Source organism: Corythoichthys intestinalis, chromosome 14 (genome assembly GCF_030265065.1).
Source record: "Corythoichthys intestinalis isolate RoL2023-P3 chromosome 14, ASM3026506v1, whole genome shotgun sequence".
Taxonomy (NCBI): Eukaryota; Metazoa; Chordata; class Actinopteri; order Syngnathiformes; family Syngnathidae; genus Corythoichthys; species Corythoichthys intestinalis.
The window spans coordinates 28,829,397-28,847,160 of NC_080408.1; the positions used below are offsets into that span (position 1 = coordinate 28,829,397).

At 37.1% G+C, this 17,764-nt stretch overlaps 1 protein-coding gene across 2 annotated transcripts in view; it reads right to left on the reverse strand.

The window, feature by feature from the left end:
• Nucleotides 1–16,037, reverse strand: part of cntnap2b (contactin associated protein 2b) — a 39,513-nt gene extending 23,476 nt beyond the window's left edge. Inside the window, exons 1-10 of one of the 2 annotated variants that reach the window (XM_057857504.1) lie at nt 15,573–16,037; nt 10,058–10,168; nt 9,617–9,810; nt 6,588–6,735; nt 6,187–6,390; nt 5,223–5,407; nt 3,156–3,299; nt 1,440–1,698; nt 1,215–1,364; nt 788–953 (exon numbers count right to left, since the gene is read on the reverse strand). In XM_057857504.1, coding sequence (XP_057713487.1) covers nt 788–953; nt 1,215–1,364; nt 1,440–1,698; nt 3,156–3,299; nt 5,223–5,407; nt 6,187–6,390; nt 6,588–6,735; nt 9,617–9,810; nt 10,058–10,168; nt 15,573–15,657 — 1,646 coding nt within the window. In that variant the 5' untranslated portion in view covers nt 15,658–16,037. The remainder of the gene's footprint in view (nt 1–787; nt 954–1,214; nt 1,365–1,439; nt 1,699–3,155; nt 3,300–5,222; nt 5,408–6,186; nt 6,391–6,587; nt 6,736–9,616; nt 9,811–10,057; nt 10,169–15,572) is intronic. The other variant, XM_057857503.1, reaches the window with a different exon arrangement.
• Nucleotides 16,038–17,764: the final 1,727 nt, after the last annotated feature.

Consider the following 17,764-nt stretch of genomic DNA (forward strand, 5'->3'; position numbering starts at 1 on the left):
ATCGGCTTTGAGGAGCAGGAAGTTATCAATATCGGTATCAGTTTAAAAAAATGGATATCGTGCACCCGTAATTCAAATAATCAGAAAATTTTCTACCAACTGCCCGTTTTTTGGCAAAAATATAGTAATTTAGACATTACTGCATCCAGACAAAAAAAAAATCGGCTTTTACACATTTTATTTCATGTAACATTTCAATCTAAAAATGACGAGGGCCAGATAGCTGGCAAGACGTACTGAGGCAATAGTGACATCGGAATTTGACCCAAATATGTTGTGATTGTATATAAAAAAACGCAAAATTTGCTTTTGTTGAATATGAAGTATTAAGTTTCTGATGAGAAAATGATTTATTAGCTGTTGAAAACTTTTGTCAAAATTTCACTAAATTGAAAAAAAAAATTAAGTCGTTATTTCGGGCAAAAACTTATATGTTAAATATTGCTATTGTTCCTAAAAATATAGGCGATTATCTCTGATTTTGGTGATGTTTGTAAATCTAGCATAAAATCTGAGAATTTTATAGCCATTTTAAGTTTTGTTATACTTATATATAAAAAAAAAAATTACTCTGGATTTTATAAGGGAACGACTTTGAATGTTTTATGCCGCTGCTCATAGACTCATATTTGCCTAGGGAGGTGCCTGTTTTGTTTTTAGCTAATGCCTTTGGTTTTGAAAATATTTGAATTTTAAGTTTTTGAAAATAGGCCCCCTACGGAGCGTCCCAGCGCCCCGTTTCCCGTCAACTGATAATGAAGTCTATGGTTAAACAACTGTTGTTTACCTGTCAATGATAGCACACATGTCCAGACTGACATTTTCAAAGGTTCCAATGAGACCTTGTTCCACAGCCTTGAGGTCAACTAGATGATCATCTATGTGGATCAATTGCATGCAGCCCTGGAAGGGGCGCTGAAGTGTGTTGTGAGTGGTTAAATGTTGGAAGTAACCTTAAAAAAGTACAGGAGGGTCATGGAAGAAAGGTCACGAATATCAATTTCTTAACACATTTTTACCTTAACTGAAGTACTAAATGAAACCTATTATTTTATTGCCCTTTATAGATTTGGGAAAGATAAATTGATATCTGCTTTCATCTCCTACAACCAAAATGCTAAAAGTTATTTCCAAAACTCATAGCTATCTTTTGAAAGATACTGTACCACCCAGGTTTGCATGCTAAACACCAAATAGCCATTTGGTCGTCTCACCACCAAAGTAGTATGTTCCTCCCGTCATGATCTGAACTGGAATAGCTGTTCTGACTGTGGACGCCTCGTCTCCATCTATTGTTAGCATTGCATAGTTCTCCAGAGCATTCAAATGCACGCTGTGCCACTGGCCATCATTCAAGCCGGAGCCTGAGCAAGAAAAATAGACATCGGTTTGTTAGCTAATTTGGAAAGGAGTTAAAGTGACCAATCAGTGAAGCTCACCTGATGAAATATCAATATGTGTGTTCTTCTTTAGTGTCACATTCATATAGACAGTAATCTTGCCCTCTGTCAGTCCCACCTCCACCCAGCCGTCAGCCAGTGCTGTGAACATCAGCAGTCCATTTGGGTTCCATGTCCTGAAAGACAGACTGACAGACAGGGTGTCACTGTCTGTCTGACCAGGCAGGCGCAGGAAGGATGTGGAGTTGAAGAAGACAGGGAAGGTGTTGGATTCAGCACAGGAGAATGTTAAATTGCGCTACAGTGGAAAAGACAAGGGGCGGGTGGGAAAGAGACAAGAAGAGTGGTTGGACTTGGAAACCTTAAACAATCGGGTAGTACTTGAATACGGAATTTCATTTGTGTATTTAGATAGATTAATGCAAATAAACTGTGTGGTCCATAAGATTACTACCCATTATGTTTACAAATACAGTGCAAAAAAAACAAAAAACAAAAAAAAAACATTCCTAAGCAATTTTGCTTGATTACGTACTTTCATTTGTGTGGCATTTTTAATCTATAGTTGTTCTATACGAAATTAAATTAGATTTAATAGAATGAATATTAACGCTTGAAATATTGTACTTTATGAAAAAAACATATAAGTCGCACCGACGTATAAGTCGCATTTTGGGTGGAAATTTACTTGATAAAATCCAACACATATAACAGATATGCCATCTTGAAAGGCAATTCAAAATAAAAATACAATAGAGAACAATATGCTGAATAAGTGTACAGTATGATACTGTTACATGATGCACGAACAACGAAATAAGAACGTGGCTGGTAAGTTAACGAAACATAGCTATTAAGAGTTATTCAGATAACTATAGCATAAAGAACATGCTACCAAGTTTACCAAACCATCAATGTCACTCCAAAACACCAAAATAACATGTGAAATGATATAATAATGTGTTAATAATTTCACACATAAGTCACTCCAGAGTATAAGACGCACCCCAAGCCAAACTATGAAAAAACCTGCGATTTATAGTCCGAAAAATACAGTACTTGGAATGCGTGTCATCAGTCCAAAAAGTCTTGAGTCATCAGAAACATAATTAAAATTATTACTAGTATATTATTTATGATATATAATTCATAGGCCAATACTGATAACTGGCAGGAAAAATGTCAAAATGACTCTTTTGGTCTCTAGATTGATGATTTACAGGCAGAACAAGCAATATAGAGACAATACCAACAAAACATTATTTAGGCACTTTAATTTTTTTCTGCTCCATCATTTTCTTTGCCATGAGGTGAGTCTACACAATAAAGAAACTGAGACACCATTCTCAGAGGTCAGCTGTAATCATTGATAGGACGTTACCGAAAATATTTTTTTTTGACCATGTGGGGTGCTCTTTACAATGGTACGTATGTCAGAGCGGGAATTTCGGACATCCGTTTAAAGCTAATATCTGAGGCTTTCTCAATCCCTAATGTTGTGGTGCGTGTTCCTATCCCCCAGACTATGAAATGTTTTAGAGATTGTAAGCACGCAATGACATATTAGTTCGCAATTTGCATTATACTATCTTTATCTTTCACACCAAACAGAGAACAGACTCCAAATATGCAGTCATGCAAGGAGAGGTAGTTAGTAGTCAACGTAGAAAACTAATATTTTAATTGGCACACTGGCAGATCAGGCAGCTTTGCAGCACAGGAATAGGCACAGCTATGAAGAAAGAATTGTCTTACAAAGCTCGATGTGTCCACTTTCCCCCGGCGAACCAAGTGTGTGATGTTGTCGCCATTGTAGGTGATCCCCTCCATACAGCCTACAAAGTTTCCTCGGCCTCCAAAGCTTGACTTTGCTGCAAGAGGAAGCCCCCCAAAGCTAATCTAAAAGCAAACAGCATTGTGGAAAACAGTAAATTAGAAGCATGACTCTTTTGAAAGCAGGACTAGGCGATGATATGACTGTGATCATGAAAAAATTGTGGTCAGTTATCAGCTGTGAGTGTATTTTTTTCGAGCAAATGTGGAAATGTGCGTGACAGCCAAACATTGTGGATCTTTTCCTGCTCCACTTCCACGTGAAGATAAAAATCGAAAATGACTCAAAATGGAGTCAAGGGCTCATCTGTAGACGGCCATAACTTGAAATCATCTTCCGAAAAAAGACCCATCAATGGAAGGAAACTTGACAAACGTGTGTGACAACAGCCAATCTGTTGGGCTTTTATATTGTTTCATATTTTGTTCATATGTAAAAAGTTTAAGTACTCTCTAGTTTCTTAAATTTTCAGAACAGATTCATTAAAAACATTAGCTAAGTAATTTATTCAAAGTAAAATCTTTTTTTTTTTTTTTTTTAATCGTGACAATAACCAGGATCAGACAATATGAAAAAAAAACCAAAAAAAAGTCTGATCGCCAAGCCCTGTATGTATTGTAAGTATTCAGAAAAATCTACAATGCTATCTTTGAAAGACCAATTTATAATTATCAGTTCATAACATTCCACTCATTAAAAGTGGTCATTAAAAGGTGCCTGTTTTTACTCTGGCATCATCTCAGCAGAAATGGTGGGTTGACTCAGAACTGGTGATGCACCGAAAATGTATTTATGATGCCAACTATCTGCTAACCGATGATTAGCTTGCTATTCATTTCCAACAAACTAAAGTCAGAAGTCAGGCTATCGTTCTTACTCGAACTGCTGTCCTGTGTACTAGGCATGTTCTGACGGTATGATAACCTTAAGCCAAAATATCATGGTTTCACGGTATCACACTATTGCACTTACAGCTGTAAAATATGTTACTTTGAGATATCTGGGTTTAAAAAAAATAAAAAAATTTTTAAAACTTTTTTCCATTGAACAGGAATTTTACTTTTCAAAACATTAGTAAATTGAAAAAAAAAGGTCTAATGTTAAGTTAAAATATATTTACAAAAAAATAACAAACAAAATATTCTAGATAAAATTAAAATAAATGCAGCTCTTTAGGTGAGCCTAAATCCACAGCCATAGCTCAATATTATTATCATCAGACCAAAAATAATTGAATTATTTTCCATAAAAAGCACGTGTGTATGACTCCTATCATGTTTACATTATACACACACTCTCTTTTTCAACACAGGCAGTTGCCAGAGAGAAAAAAACACCACGCTAGACACACTAAACACTGGAATTAACTCTCGTAGCTGGTGGGAAACGTTCATGACAGTGTTTACTAACCTTTAATATTGTATAAATGTTATATTATTTTGTTGGTGTTTTACATGTCAGTTGGCCCTCCTCCTCTAAGTCGCTGCCCTCGGTAACTTTTCTGTAGCCGAAGTATTCCTATACCAACGATTTTGTTTTCTTCGATAGGGGAAAAAGTTCAGGAGTTTCACCTCCTCCAGCCATTGTGTAGCACAGCTGACTCACTGACACTGAGCAACAAGCGGTTGGGGAGGGTTAAGCCTCACAGCTGCAAGCGAGTGATTTCTCTATGCATTTTTGGGACATAAAAGTAGCCAATAGCTTAGGGACGGTATGACGGAAGATTTTTGCCGTTTTGAAACCTTGTCGTTGTTATACCATGGTATACCTTGAAAACGGTAATCGGCACAAGTCTAGTAGGGACACTACCATCTACTTTATGAGTCATAGCTCCCCAATATTCCCAGTCCAAAGAAAGGCATTCATCACAAAAACAAGGTCCTATAATTAGTTTTTTAGGTTTAGATTTTTGCCCTGGTTTCAACAATTTTGTTTTCTGTTTTCGGCAAAGAATTTTCAGTTGGGAGCATCGCTACTCAGGTATTTACCTCATAATCAAGATCTAGGTGAGCAAACTCTCCATTGGTCCTGAAGTGACGAACATGATGATCAAGTGTGAAGTTGACATTCCTTCGATAACGCTCAACAATAACTGAGTGCCAGTGGTCATCATCAAGCAAGCTCCCACTGGTCACAGAGGTGTGACCCTGAATAGAGCCATACTGGTTACTACCTGAATTGAGAGGACAAGAATGTATTGATGTAAAAAGCATTATCCATAGAATTTACCATCCGTTGACGAGACAGCTGATACAGACATTGCACCATGCCTGCCTGTAGGGGGCCGACCCAGACAGAGTGTTGTGGTGGCTTTCATTGTGATAAACTCAATCACACGCTACGTTCTAACGCCCGATTTAGGTGGAAACAGGACAAAAGTTTTGCTGCAGACAAGCAGGCAGGAGTGTCTCAAGAGTGATTTGGTCGAGGATTCAAGAAAATTATTATATAAAACAGCACCAGGCATGCACTTTGAAATGTTGTGATGAAAAATGAAATGATTGGAAAAAATTTGCGTAACTTAAGCTTGCAATTGTTACGTAAAATGAATGATAACTGTACGTTTTTTTGCTTTTAACCAAGAATCTAGACTGTTTTACGTTCATATACTGTATATGAAAAAATTTAAGGATTTATTGACAAGAAATTTCAACTTAAAAAGCTCTTTGTTTTGTGATGGCCGTCACGTTGGATTACCCAAAAGCGTAACTTTAACTGGAAATAGTTACGAAAAATGAACGATAACTGCTAGGTTTTTTTTTTGTTTTGTTTTTTTTGCTTTTAACCATGAATATATGTAGACTGTTTTACCTTTATAGAAATTCTGGGATTTACGCATTTATTTACATTTATTTTCTGATAGTGAAGTCAATGTACTATCATTAGCAGCTAAAACGGAATAGCTTGACAGAGGCAGCAGTGTTCCTGTCCTCTTGATGTAACGAAATTTACCGAGGTTCATGCTTAGCTGAAGTCTCGCCCTCCGAAGCTCCAGAGTAACATAGTCCCCTTGCTGTCCTTCCCCGTGGAGCAGTACCCCATCTCCACCTGTGGTTCGAAACTTAAGAGCAATGACATCCTTCACTATTTTCATCTTTTTACTCCTGAAGCGGTAGGAGAGGATTCCATGGCCATCAAATCCGATCACATCAGCCCCTAGAAGAAAATGTCTGATTACTGACAGTTCAGCGTTAGTTGTACACCGTACAATGTATCTAGCAGTATATCTTAATGAAACAGAAATATGTTATTGTAACATAAATTAAACCTATTACACGGAATTCTTTATTCCCAAAAATTACCTGATTCAAAAGGGAAAAGAATACAAGAAAATAATTGGAAGTATAACTTACAGTATGAGCAGCCATACACTTCGAGACGTATTCCAACGCGTCCAGCTTTGCTCTTGTCCAATGGGACAAAGCGGACATAACGGGCCAATATGGCGTGCTGCAGTTGATAACGGACCACACCTTCACTGTTCACATTCCCCTCAAATGTCTAAATGTAGAAAAAACAGAAACTTTGCTGATAGCGGTTTTGGTTTTAGTAGTACTGTGCATTCTTAGAACTTAAACCATCGAAGGTCATACAATAAGTGTTTTGTGTTGAAATCTAAGAGCAAAAATGGCACTAAGATTGAACATAAAGACAGTAATCAAACAAGACATTGGTTGCATTTTTTGGCTTGTTTGTACAAATAGATTGATGTTGTTTTGAGAACGAAAACAAAACAATAGTACAGTGATCCCTCGCTACTTTGCGCTACAAACTTCGCGCCTTCAGTCCATCGCGGATTTTTTTTTTTTCAATTAAAAAAATTAATTAATACAGATGAGCTGTCTCGATCCGATCACGTAGTCTCTCTCTCCTGCTCCTTTTCTTGGGTCAGGCAGTGCACTGGAGTTGCTTATTAAAATTAACGACGATTGACAGACATCAAGGTTTGATCTTGCCAGAGATGAAGGGAAGTCGAAACTTCAAAGCGCCGGATGCGTCAATCATCGTTTAAGTTGTTAAATTGTTGCTGTGGCAACTTATTGTGTGTAAGTGAGCCGCTTGAGCGGATTTGAGTGGACTCACTCAATGAAGCATTTATTAAAGACAAGCATTTTTGTACTTTATTCTTGTTTAAAAATAATTTGGTTAACATGTTTCAAACTTGTGCTTAAAAACCATTTATTAAAAATATATACATTTTATTAATATTATTTTAATGTTTTTTTTTTTTTTTAATTAAACATGTCTTATATGTCTTATACAGTGCTGCTCGAAAGTTTGTGAACCCCACAGCGATGGTCAGATTTTTTGTAAAAAAAACTAAAATAACCTTATTAAATGTTAAGTTATACCCAAATCCACAATACTGACATTCCAAATAATGGACTGAAACAAAAGAAATAGTTATATTGTCATTCTTTATTTAACAAAAGTGGTTGATTTAAGAAAAACTCAGATATCATGTGTGCAAAAGTATGTGAACCCCTTCAGTTAATAGGATATTGCGCCTCCTTTTGCAGAGATTACCTCAACCAAACGGTTTCTGTAGTGACTAATCAGCCTCTCACATCTACTTTGAGGGATTTTTGCCTATTCTTCCTTGCAGAACGCAGTCAGTTGAGAGAGGTTTGATGGGCGTCTGGCATGAACTGCTCGCTTCAGGTCCCGCCACAGCATTTCAATGGGATTTAGGTCAGGACTTTGACTGGGCCAGTCCAGAACACGAATCTTCTTCTTTTTCAGCCATTCCTTGGTTGTATTGCTGGAATGCTTTGGATCATTATCATGTTGCATGATCCACCTTCTGCCAAGCTTTAACTTCAAAACAGATGGCGTCAGGTTATGTTCTAGGATTTGACAATATTCCTCAGAATTCATGATTCCCTGGACTATGTGGAGTTGTCCAGGTCCTGAGGATGAAAAGCAAGCCCAGATCTTGACATTCCCACCTCCATGCTTCACTGTTGGGAGAAGGTTCTTTTGGTGGTATGCAGTGTTGACTTTTCGCCAGACATGGCGGTTTTGGTTGTGACCAAACAGTTCAATTTTGCACCTACATCAGTTGATGAAAACTCTTTTTAATTTAGTCTCGACAACACAACTGTTAAAAAAACAAAAAAAAAACTACTGAATTGATTGATTAGGAAGTCAGGTTGAAATAATAGAAAATTCCAAAATGTTGAGGGGGTTCACAAACTTTTGAGCAGCACTGTATATCTCTTTCCAATGCTAAATGTGAATAAATAACAATTTTCTTTTTTTGGGGGGATGGCTAGTTCGCGGTTTTCCACTTATCGCGGCGGGTTGTGGTCCCCATTAACCACGAAAAACGAGGGATCACTGTATTCAAGGAGTCCTGCAAGCGTTATTTGAGGCACGTGTAAATGCCTTTTTAAACATGTTTATATAGCTTTTTTTTTTTTTTAGATTTGCAACATGTAAAAGGCTTGTAGACAGCAATAATAGAGAATCATCAGATGAAAAAAATGCCTGCATCAATTAAATGTGAACTCTGACCACATTAAAGCTTGAGTAGTCATCTGAAATACTCCTAATTTAGAAGAATTATTGCTTAAAATTGACCTGTTGCCAAATTCAAAATGTTCCCACTGTTTCAGGCATAACATTGATCGCAATGAGTTCAACCTGAATAAAGCTTGTCATTTAAGCGGTTTTGTCAAATGACTGCAACAGCCGTTGAATGTGAAATGAAAACTACAAACGAGCTTGTTTGAAATGAGTACCTTATGATGCAAGATCATTTTGCGCTTGCATACTCCATGTCCCGTAATCTCAGGAACGCTGATTTAGTGACAACGCGGATCAATGCTGTATACATTTACACAGTCTTCCAAACTCAGATCAGTCTTAATGACTTTAAGATATTTTGTACGAACTCTCTAAGCATTTTGGAACCAGAATTATGCTGTGTCCGAGACAATTTCATGAAGACTAATTTTAAATTGACTTATTAAAAAAGGAAAAAAAAAACTCCAAACAACCCACATTAAATGATAATGACAATACGAGGTCATTATATTGTAAACTCAGATCTCGCCAACGGCCAATTATAATGAAGTGTTTTAAATTATAGATTAAATATTTAAATTTGATCTATTAGACGGGATATTAATGACAATCTGGCCTGATTTGCAGAGGAAGGCGAAAGAAACCAGCTATAATAATTTGGAAAGGACATTCTGGGCATTTTCAGTGCAAATTATCTTTTTTTAAAATGGTGAACAAGAAACTCAGATATGAACCTCTAACAATTTAATCATTTGAATCAAATTAGTCAAGACAAATAACAAGCTAAATATGTGTTGCATACATAAAATACAGTATGTGGAAAAGATATTTCATTGTCTAAAATGTTTCTTACCCAGATGTTTCCATCTTGAAGATAAGGTCTCCAGTTTGTCTGTGTGTCACTATAAAGTAGTTGATACTTGCTGGTCCAGTCGGAGCTACTATAACGACCCTGGGTTGCTATGGCAACAAGCTGCTTCCTGGCACCCAAGTCAACCTGTAACCACTGGTAACGGTCCGAGTCAGAAGGCGACCAGCCACCAGCACCTAGTTTGTGCGTGTTCCAAAGACGGTTAACAATGGAGAGGAAGCGAAAAGGGAAAATGAAACGCAAGTAATAGCAATCTTTTGTGATCCAAGTTTATTCTTTTGTTTAATTTAAGAAAAAAATCAATTATAAAGGTACGCAAACATGCAGTATGACTCACAAACTAGAAAATACAATGTTGAGAATGATACAAATTAATCATTTTGAACCTGATATACGGCTTTACTTATAATTCAATTTGCATACCTTGTTTACGGTTAAGTTTGGCATAACCTGCCCCATAATCTCGAGCATAAACCGATGAGCTGGTGAAAGAGCTGTAAGGTAGAGGTGTGGCCAAACTGTCCTCACACTTTCCTAAAAAACATCAACAAAAAATGCACAATTTTTTTTTTACATTACTCCAACACAGTTTACATCTTTTTCCTCAATATGAGCTGGATGCACTTTTGTTATGACATAAAGGGGTCCAGACTATTAAAAAAAAAAGATTTTTGTCTTTAATTATTATTCTTTAAAACATTTTTATATTGCTGAAATTCCTCTGCTCTTCAACCACTGCAATTGTTGTTGATATTGCACAAATGAGCTGTTAAAATATTTATCAGTAAAATAGCAAAAAAGTGTGCAAATCTACTTTGCGGGTCAATTTATTTCTATGCCAGTAAAATTTCAGTCTTGGTTTTATTCTGAAAGTAAAAAAGATAATACTGTATATAAGTTTACAGTATATACTAGTATATGCATTAATCAATGTATAGCTTACAAATTTTGATGTAGTTTATGACGGGGGGGTGGGTTACTATCTGTGCCTGTGTGTTGCATTATAATGCGCTTCCTTATATGCATGACAAAAACCCAAGCCGACATGTATGAGGCACTTTTACAAAAGGGCAATAAATATGGCCTCCTTCAAGCACGTCAGTTCAATACTCAACTCGCATTATGCAATATGACCTATTTGGACTATATTTAGAAGCATTTATTCAAAACAGTCATCAAAACTCAGAAAAACATGGTTAGGCTAAAAAATGTCCCGTCACAAAGTAATTGTATTAAGGTAACTTCTTTCAAGTAAATAGCTAACAACCTGAAATCCATTGGATCGCTATATTTACAGTCAACAATCCCGACTGGCTGGCAAACAGTTTAGGGAATATACTGCCTCTTGCCCATATCAAGCTGGGATAGGCTCCAGCACCCCTGCGGACTTCATGAGGATAAGTGGTACATAAGATGGGTGAATCAATGAATGCATCCCGTTTTCATGTACACATTTTCCTGAAATTCATCTTGCCGCAACCGCTAAAAATAAGAGGATCATATGAAGCTAGTTTTCTTATTTAAGGCTACTTAACATAATCTGCATTCGTCGTTTCATGGTATTTTGGCAGACATGAAATTATGTAAAACATTTAGAATTCAAATTTTGCAATCAAGAGGAAACGTCAAGTGCAACTATCTGCTCCCAAGTCCAGTAAATAGGGAATTGCTCAATTTGCAAACATTTGTCAGGATCATCATCACCATCTGTATCCTGTTAAAAGAGGATCTAAATATCTGAACATATAATGATGAAACTCATTTGAGCATGAAGATAGGACATTTAAAAAGTGAAATGTAATAATTGTAGTCCACATCCACGTCAATGCAAACTGCATAATGCATCAGAATAATGCAATGACCAGCTGTTGTGTAATTAAGAAATGCTGAGAGAAAAGCGGTGTAGGAAAATATTCCCTAATGCCCTATACCAAACTACAAGCAGACTAAATAATCTCGATAAAGGGCAGAGTGTGGCGTTTGCATTTTCTCTCTATGCTTGTGTGGGTTTTCTATGGGGACTCCAGCTTCCTTATTTTTCCCCCAAACATGTATGGTAGGTTAAGTAAAAACTCTAAAATATCAGTAGGTGTGAATTTGATGTGAGTGTGAAGTGAATGGTTGTTTGTTTATTTGTGCCTTGTGAAGGAGATAGTACCTTTTCTCGTAGGCACCGCCTAACTGCTAGCAGTACTCTAACACATTTAATATAATTAATCAGGGAATAGTATCGTTTCTTGTATTTACTGTTTGACTGTTTGTATTACTCTAACACACCCAATATAAAATAAATAGCACTTTTACCATGGTTTAAGGAAAACAAGCAGAATATAGGGAATAAAAGATATCACGGAAGCCCAACGTTTGCGTAATGAGCGAGATTGACGCACCAACTCTCGCAATCAGTTCTCCCAGACAGTCCAGAACAAATGGCGGGACACTCTGTCCTAACACAAGGAGCACCGGAGAACGCCTGATATCCAACTGATAACACGACTGACAAGACTCCAAGAGCCCCTTTGACGCTGTCGTGGCAAAATCCACAATCCTCGTTGCCCGGACGACAGTAACTTCCGAATTCTCCAGTCCAATCCACAAACAGACAATAATCCTAAAGACACCCTTCTTCTTGCCCACAGACCGCCCCGCGAGAGCTTTCAAAAGACTGAATGTTTAACTAATCGTGGCCATTTTTTCTCGGGAACCTTTTGCTGACTTCTGATATGGTGACCTTGGAATGAGTTTGCCCCCTCGCATGAGTCTGTGCCTGTTTCGCCTGTTGGTCGGTGAGCTTTCTTTAAATCTTTCAAAATTGAGTCAGTACAAAGGGTTAAGACTAAGGTGCACGCGCTGAGTTTAGCTTTCTGGCCCGATTGCCGGGGTCCCGCCGGCCCGGGTCGTTGGAGCTGCGCCAGCGCGGTTCCGGCGGTTCGGCTGACGTGGTTCCGGCGGTCTGGCTAGAAGGTCAGATTCCTTCACTTGCAAATTGGCTATCAACCAGTTCAGGGTGTACCCTGCCACTTGCTCAAAGTTGGTTTGGATATACAGTTTAGATATACAAATATCTTTATTTTAAGACTACATCAAAATGTTAACTTGAATAGATCAAACACATATCTGCTAGTGCAGTAACTCTGTTCGACAAGCGGATTCATGACATTCTGTTCTTTTGTATCTCTAATGTAAGGTAAATAAAATTGTGCAGCTGACAAAACTCCAAGATAGACAAACTGTATTTTTTCACTACTGTGAATGGAATTCTACTTTGTAGATGACTTTTTATCCACCATGTCTCCAACACGGTGCAATGAAGCGTGAAATCACTCTTCACTTTATGGGTCTCAAAAGTATGGAAGCATCAGAGGTTGCGCTAGACTTTTTCGTTGTCTGTCATTTTGACTGACAGTGTCATAAAAATCCGGTCATAATCTATTTTTACCCGTCACATTTTTAAAATGATAATAATGACATATTCAATAGTATTTAGTTTTCATTCATTTTTAATTAATATTCTGTCCGAACAAACTTAACAAGAGGCAAACAGACAGCGGAGTGCACCAATCAGCGACAGGCAGACGTGCCGGTTAGCAAAGCAACGAGGGCAGAACGAGGGACTTGCGCTGAAGTAAACATACGAGGAGAACGGAGTTTATTCAACATGGCTAGCGCGAGACAGACTGTTGTCAATGTCTCGTGTCGATGTGTTTTAGCTCATTTAAAACTGAATTTACCGCGGATTGGAACATATTCTCGGCTCTCCCGCCATCCGTGTTGTTGTTGAGACGACTTTCGGCGCGCAAGAGTGACGTTGCTCGTGAAGAACACGTCACGCAAATAAACAAATCTGATTTGTCGATTGATTTTGTACCTACTCGAGAGGCTGTGTCCCAGACTTTTCTCTCAGTGTTTGAAAAATACAGGGAGAACAGTCTGGCCGTGCCAGGCAAACACTCAGTTGCCTTGACATTTTCCCGAGTAAGACCAACGACGTCATGCATCAAGAGAGACAATAGCTAATTAATATGCTCACTCGCCACCCTGTGTTCTGGGGTGTGAATTGCAACCTGTCAAAATGACGGATGGACTTCAGTTTTTTCCGTCAACGACGGAAAATATTCGGTTAACGCGACCCCTGGGAAGCATCAATAATGAAATGTTTTATCTGGATATGATATTTGATTGCAAATGGTCGATGCTCATTCTGTTCTAATTGGTGAAATTAGATTTTGCCCAACTGGTAATGGAGGACATTTTAGCATTTTCCTTGATAATTAAAGTAAGGCTGCATCTATCGATTATTTGAGTAATCGGTTAATCTATCAACTAGTTAGTTTGAATAATCGGGTAATCGGATTAGGAACATTTAAAATGTTGCAGAATAAATTTCAAAGATGTAAAACAAAGGCTTGCTACGATTGCACGTTCAAAAGAGCATTAAATGCGAATACATAGTTTTTTCAAACTATGCAGGATTTCACTTTTATTTAAAAATAAATGAAAAGACCTGAACTTAGCTTCAAACGGTATAAAAAACAAATAAATGAGGATTTTAGTACAAAAAAAGAACAATTGGCTAATTTGCATTACAAAAATCTGCTAGCTTAAATGCAAGAAAATGCTGTTTTTTTTTTTTTTTTTAAATAATGCTCTTAACAAAGCATCCATGTTTCTCCACAAAAACTCCTAAATATGCCTACACTATAAAGTAATGTACGAATGCATAAAAAATAAAACATTTTCTCAAACAAATACTTAGAATACTTACAAAAACTTATGTTGATCTTAACAGGGAGTAGCTGGATTCAGCTATTTTGAATGAGTTGTTTACTCTTGCCACTAGAGAGCAGTGTATCGACCCAAATCAATAAGACTAAATGAAAACACTTTAAAAACAACCCATTACAGTGCCACTCCAACTCAACGAATTTTCGAAGCAGCAAAATTTGATTTGAAACTTTTTTTCTAACCGAATTACTCGAGTTAATCGATTAATCGTTTCAGCACTAAATAAAAGAGTAACATTTAATGTTTTTAAAATTTATGTAGTATCAATAATAGTATTGGAGTATCCAGTATTTTTTAAGCATTTATATTGAGTTGAAGATGTAATATCGTAACAACAGCATTCTCAATTTTGACCTGATTTTCAAGGAAATATCACACTAAAACAGCCAAATAAGGCATTTTCCCCCTCACACAAAAAACAAAATTCCTCCCAAATCCATCACCCAATCCTCTAAATTCGTTCAGATTTGTTATTAATATTATTTATCATAATTATTAACTAATTGACGGCCATTGACGGTGCCAAATGTCCCATCCATTTTATCTCACTCGCTGTCAGTCCTCCCATTCAAAATGGGTTGGACATTTAGCGCTATCAATCCCACTGTAATAATATAATATAAAATAATATAATATAATATAATAAATAACGAACTTTTTTATTTTTATTATTCATTAGTTTTTTTTATTTTTTATTTTTTTATTTTATTTTGTCATTTATATTGTGCTGTCAAGTAGTGAAGCACTGCACAGACTTAGTTATCTATGATAACTCTTCTTATTTCAGTTCTACAAATCTAAAAACATAATACTAAAACCGAGTACATATTACATCGTTATCTTTGTAAATCCAGCATTTGGACACACCGCTTGTATCAGATCTTGTAATATTATGCAAGTGTACTGTGTACCTAATGTCTGGTCGTTTGTATTACAGGGGTGGTAGCTCCCTTAAAAACAATGGTGTGTCGTCATACTGATACTGAAGCAGCATGTCATCGTGCAAGATGGAACAGCGAATCATTTTCAGGAGGTTTAGCCACATGGAAAATTCCTCATTTCACCATCACTTTGTCGACTCGTGATAAAACACCAAATTAGCTCGCGTTGCTTCCACAGTAAATTCGGCGTGTCTGTGTTCAATTGTACTTACGGTAAACTGAGGACGCAGCTCTGCAGGTGATGAAGATGCTACACAGGACTGGCAACAACAACTTGGTCACATGAAACATCTTCATTGGGAGACCCCCAAATTTGACCGAAACCGAAACAATAGAACGACTCCAGGCGGGATGCTGCTGTTTTCTCTCGTCTTGTCGGTCCGTGCTGCAGCCGAAGACGTATCTATTTGTATCAACACCGAAAAATACAAGTGATTTACCTACGCGGCTCTAGTCTCAATGTATTGTTTTAGCTTCTTTCTTAACAATTAAGGTGGGTGTGAGCGAGCATCTCGAAAATAATGGTGTTGAGGGGCCTCGAACCCCAGGTGCATGGTCTCACACACATAGGAGCTGTCCAAACGCTAAATAAACCAGCGGAGAATTCACAACACCCCCTCTCTTCGACATACTTGGTACGGTCCAAACAACTCGCGCCCCAAAATACCAGGAGGAGGCGTGAGGGGGGAACAGAAGGGTCCACTGGTGGCCCCTTGGGAATATCAGGCAAGCATCATTAGGTTGCAAGCCTGCGGCTTTATTGTAAGAACGTTATAAATCCAATATTGAACTTTTATGTAGTTTTTTGGGTGTGTTAATTACAATTTATTAGCTGCTGGCAAGCCAATGTGACAAGGGTGTAGGTTTGCATAGGAACGGTAGTGACATAACACTACCAACTTTTCAGGATGCTCAAATTGTCCCCACCAACTCTTAAGCAACCTTATTTGCATTATACGTATAATGAGTTCAGTTATATAGGGCGTAAAACACAGACAAGACTGAAAAAGCAGTTTCTACTCTTGCACTCCTCTTTAAAAGAAACTGCTGTATTTTAAGCCAAAACAACTGTTGTGTTTGATAGAACAATATGTCTATATGCTGCCATAGCAGATTCATGGCGCATTAAGATCCCGAACTAATTTTAATTTGTCCATTTTACCCTGAAAACCCCCATTTAAAGTCGTCGCGCAACCGCTTTTGTTTCAACCCAGCCATAAAACGAAGGTAATTAATTATATTTATTATTCAAAATGTCTGTCGTTTTTAGCTTAGAATCATTAGTTGATCTCATATTTCGTTTAAAAAAAAAAAAAAACGACTTTAAAAATTTATTCACTCACATATTTTAGACTTTTAAACAAATTATGTCACAATGAAAAAAATGGCGTCTGTAAAAAAAGTCAGATATCTACCTCATAACTATCGCTTAATGGTAATTTTTTTTTTTTTTTTTTTTTTTTTTTTGTTACTGTCGCATTTTCTCCGATATGTTAAATAATATGATATGATAAATAATCGATCCAAACAAAGAAAAATATTTTAAACTTTTTTTTTTTTTTTTAAACGTTTAAAAGGGCAAATATATAAAAAAGAAAATCTCAACCACTTCTTGATGTCTGCGATTTCTGCATCACAACCCTTGTTATATTACCATGTTTCACCCATAAAATCCACAAACAATCCAGCTGTGGCCATTCACAGCTGTGTCTTGACACTCAATAAAACATGCTACATGGAGTTTTTGGATCAAAACAAGGTAAGTACGCGATAATATCTCGTCAAAGTCATGGCATCTGTAATTCTGCTCTCGCGTGCTTTCACCTCCAGATATGGTTTTGCTGGTTTTTTTTTAAATGCCCTTCTGTTAAAAAAAATTTCTTCCCCCAGAAAATTGAGATTTTAAGCTTTCCAATGATGTATCACACATGCATATCGAAAAATTTTGAAATTTGGCCAAATTGGGGGTCTCAGAGGGGAACTTCAAGTCACCTGAGTGTTTTCCGCCATAGGTAATTTAGATTGTCTTCCCATACGTATGTTGTATGTAAGGGCGTAGGTTTGGTCTCAATATTGGTAGGGACGATAGAACAGCACAACCTGAATGTGTACTTTTTGCTGGGGACGGGACATTAATAAGACCAAACAGACTGGGTGAACGGCGGTCAGGGCTACATTTCTCACTAATAAGAACCAAATTAATTGATAGGCTAAATGATTATTGCAAAAAATAAATCTGTATTGACTTAATCTAACTTTCACACGGCAAATTTACAGTATAACATCTTAATCTGATAATTTTTCTCAAACGTAGTCGAATAATTTTCTTCATCTTGTTTTGAGTTTTAAAGGCTAGTTAACAGATTAATGAGTATGATTCTTCCAATTTTTAGTAAATCATACC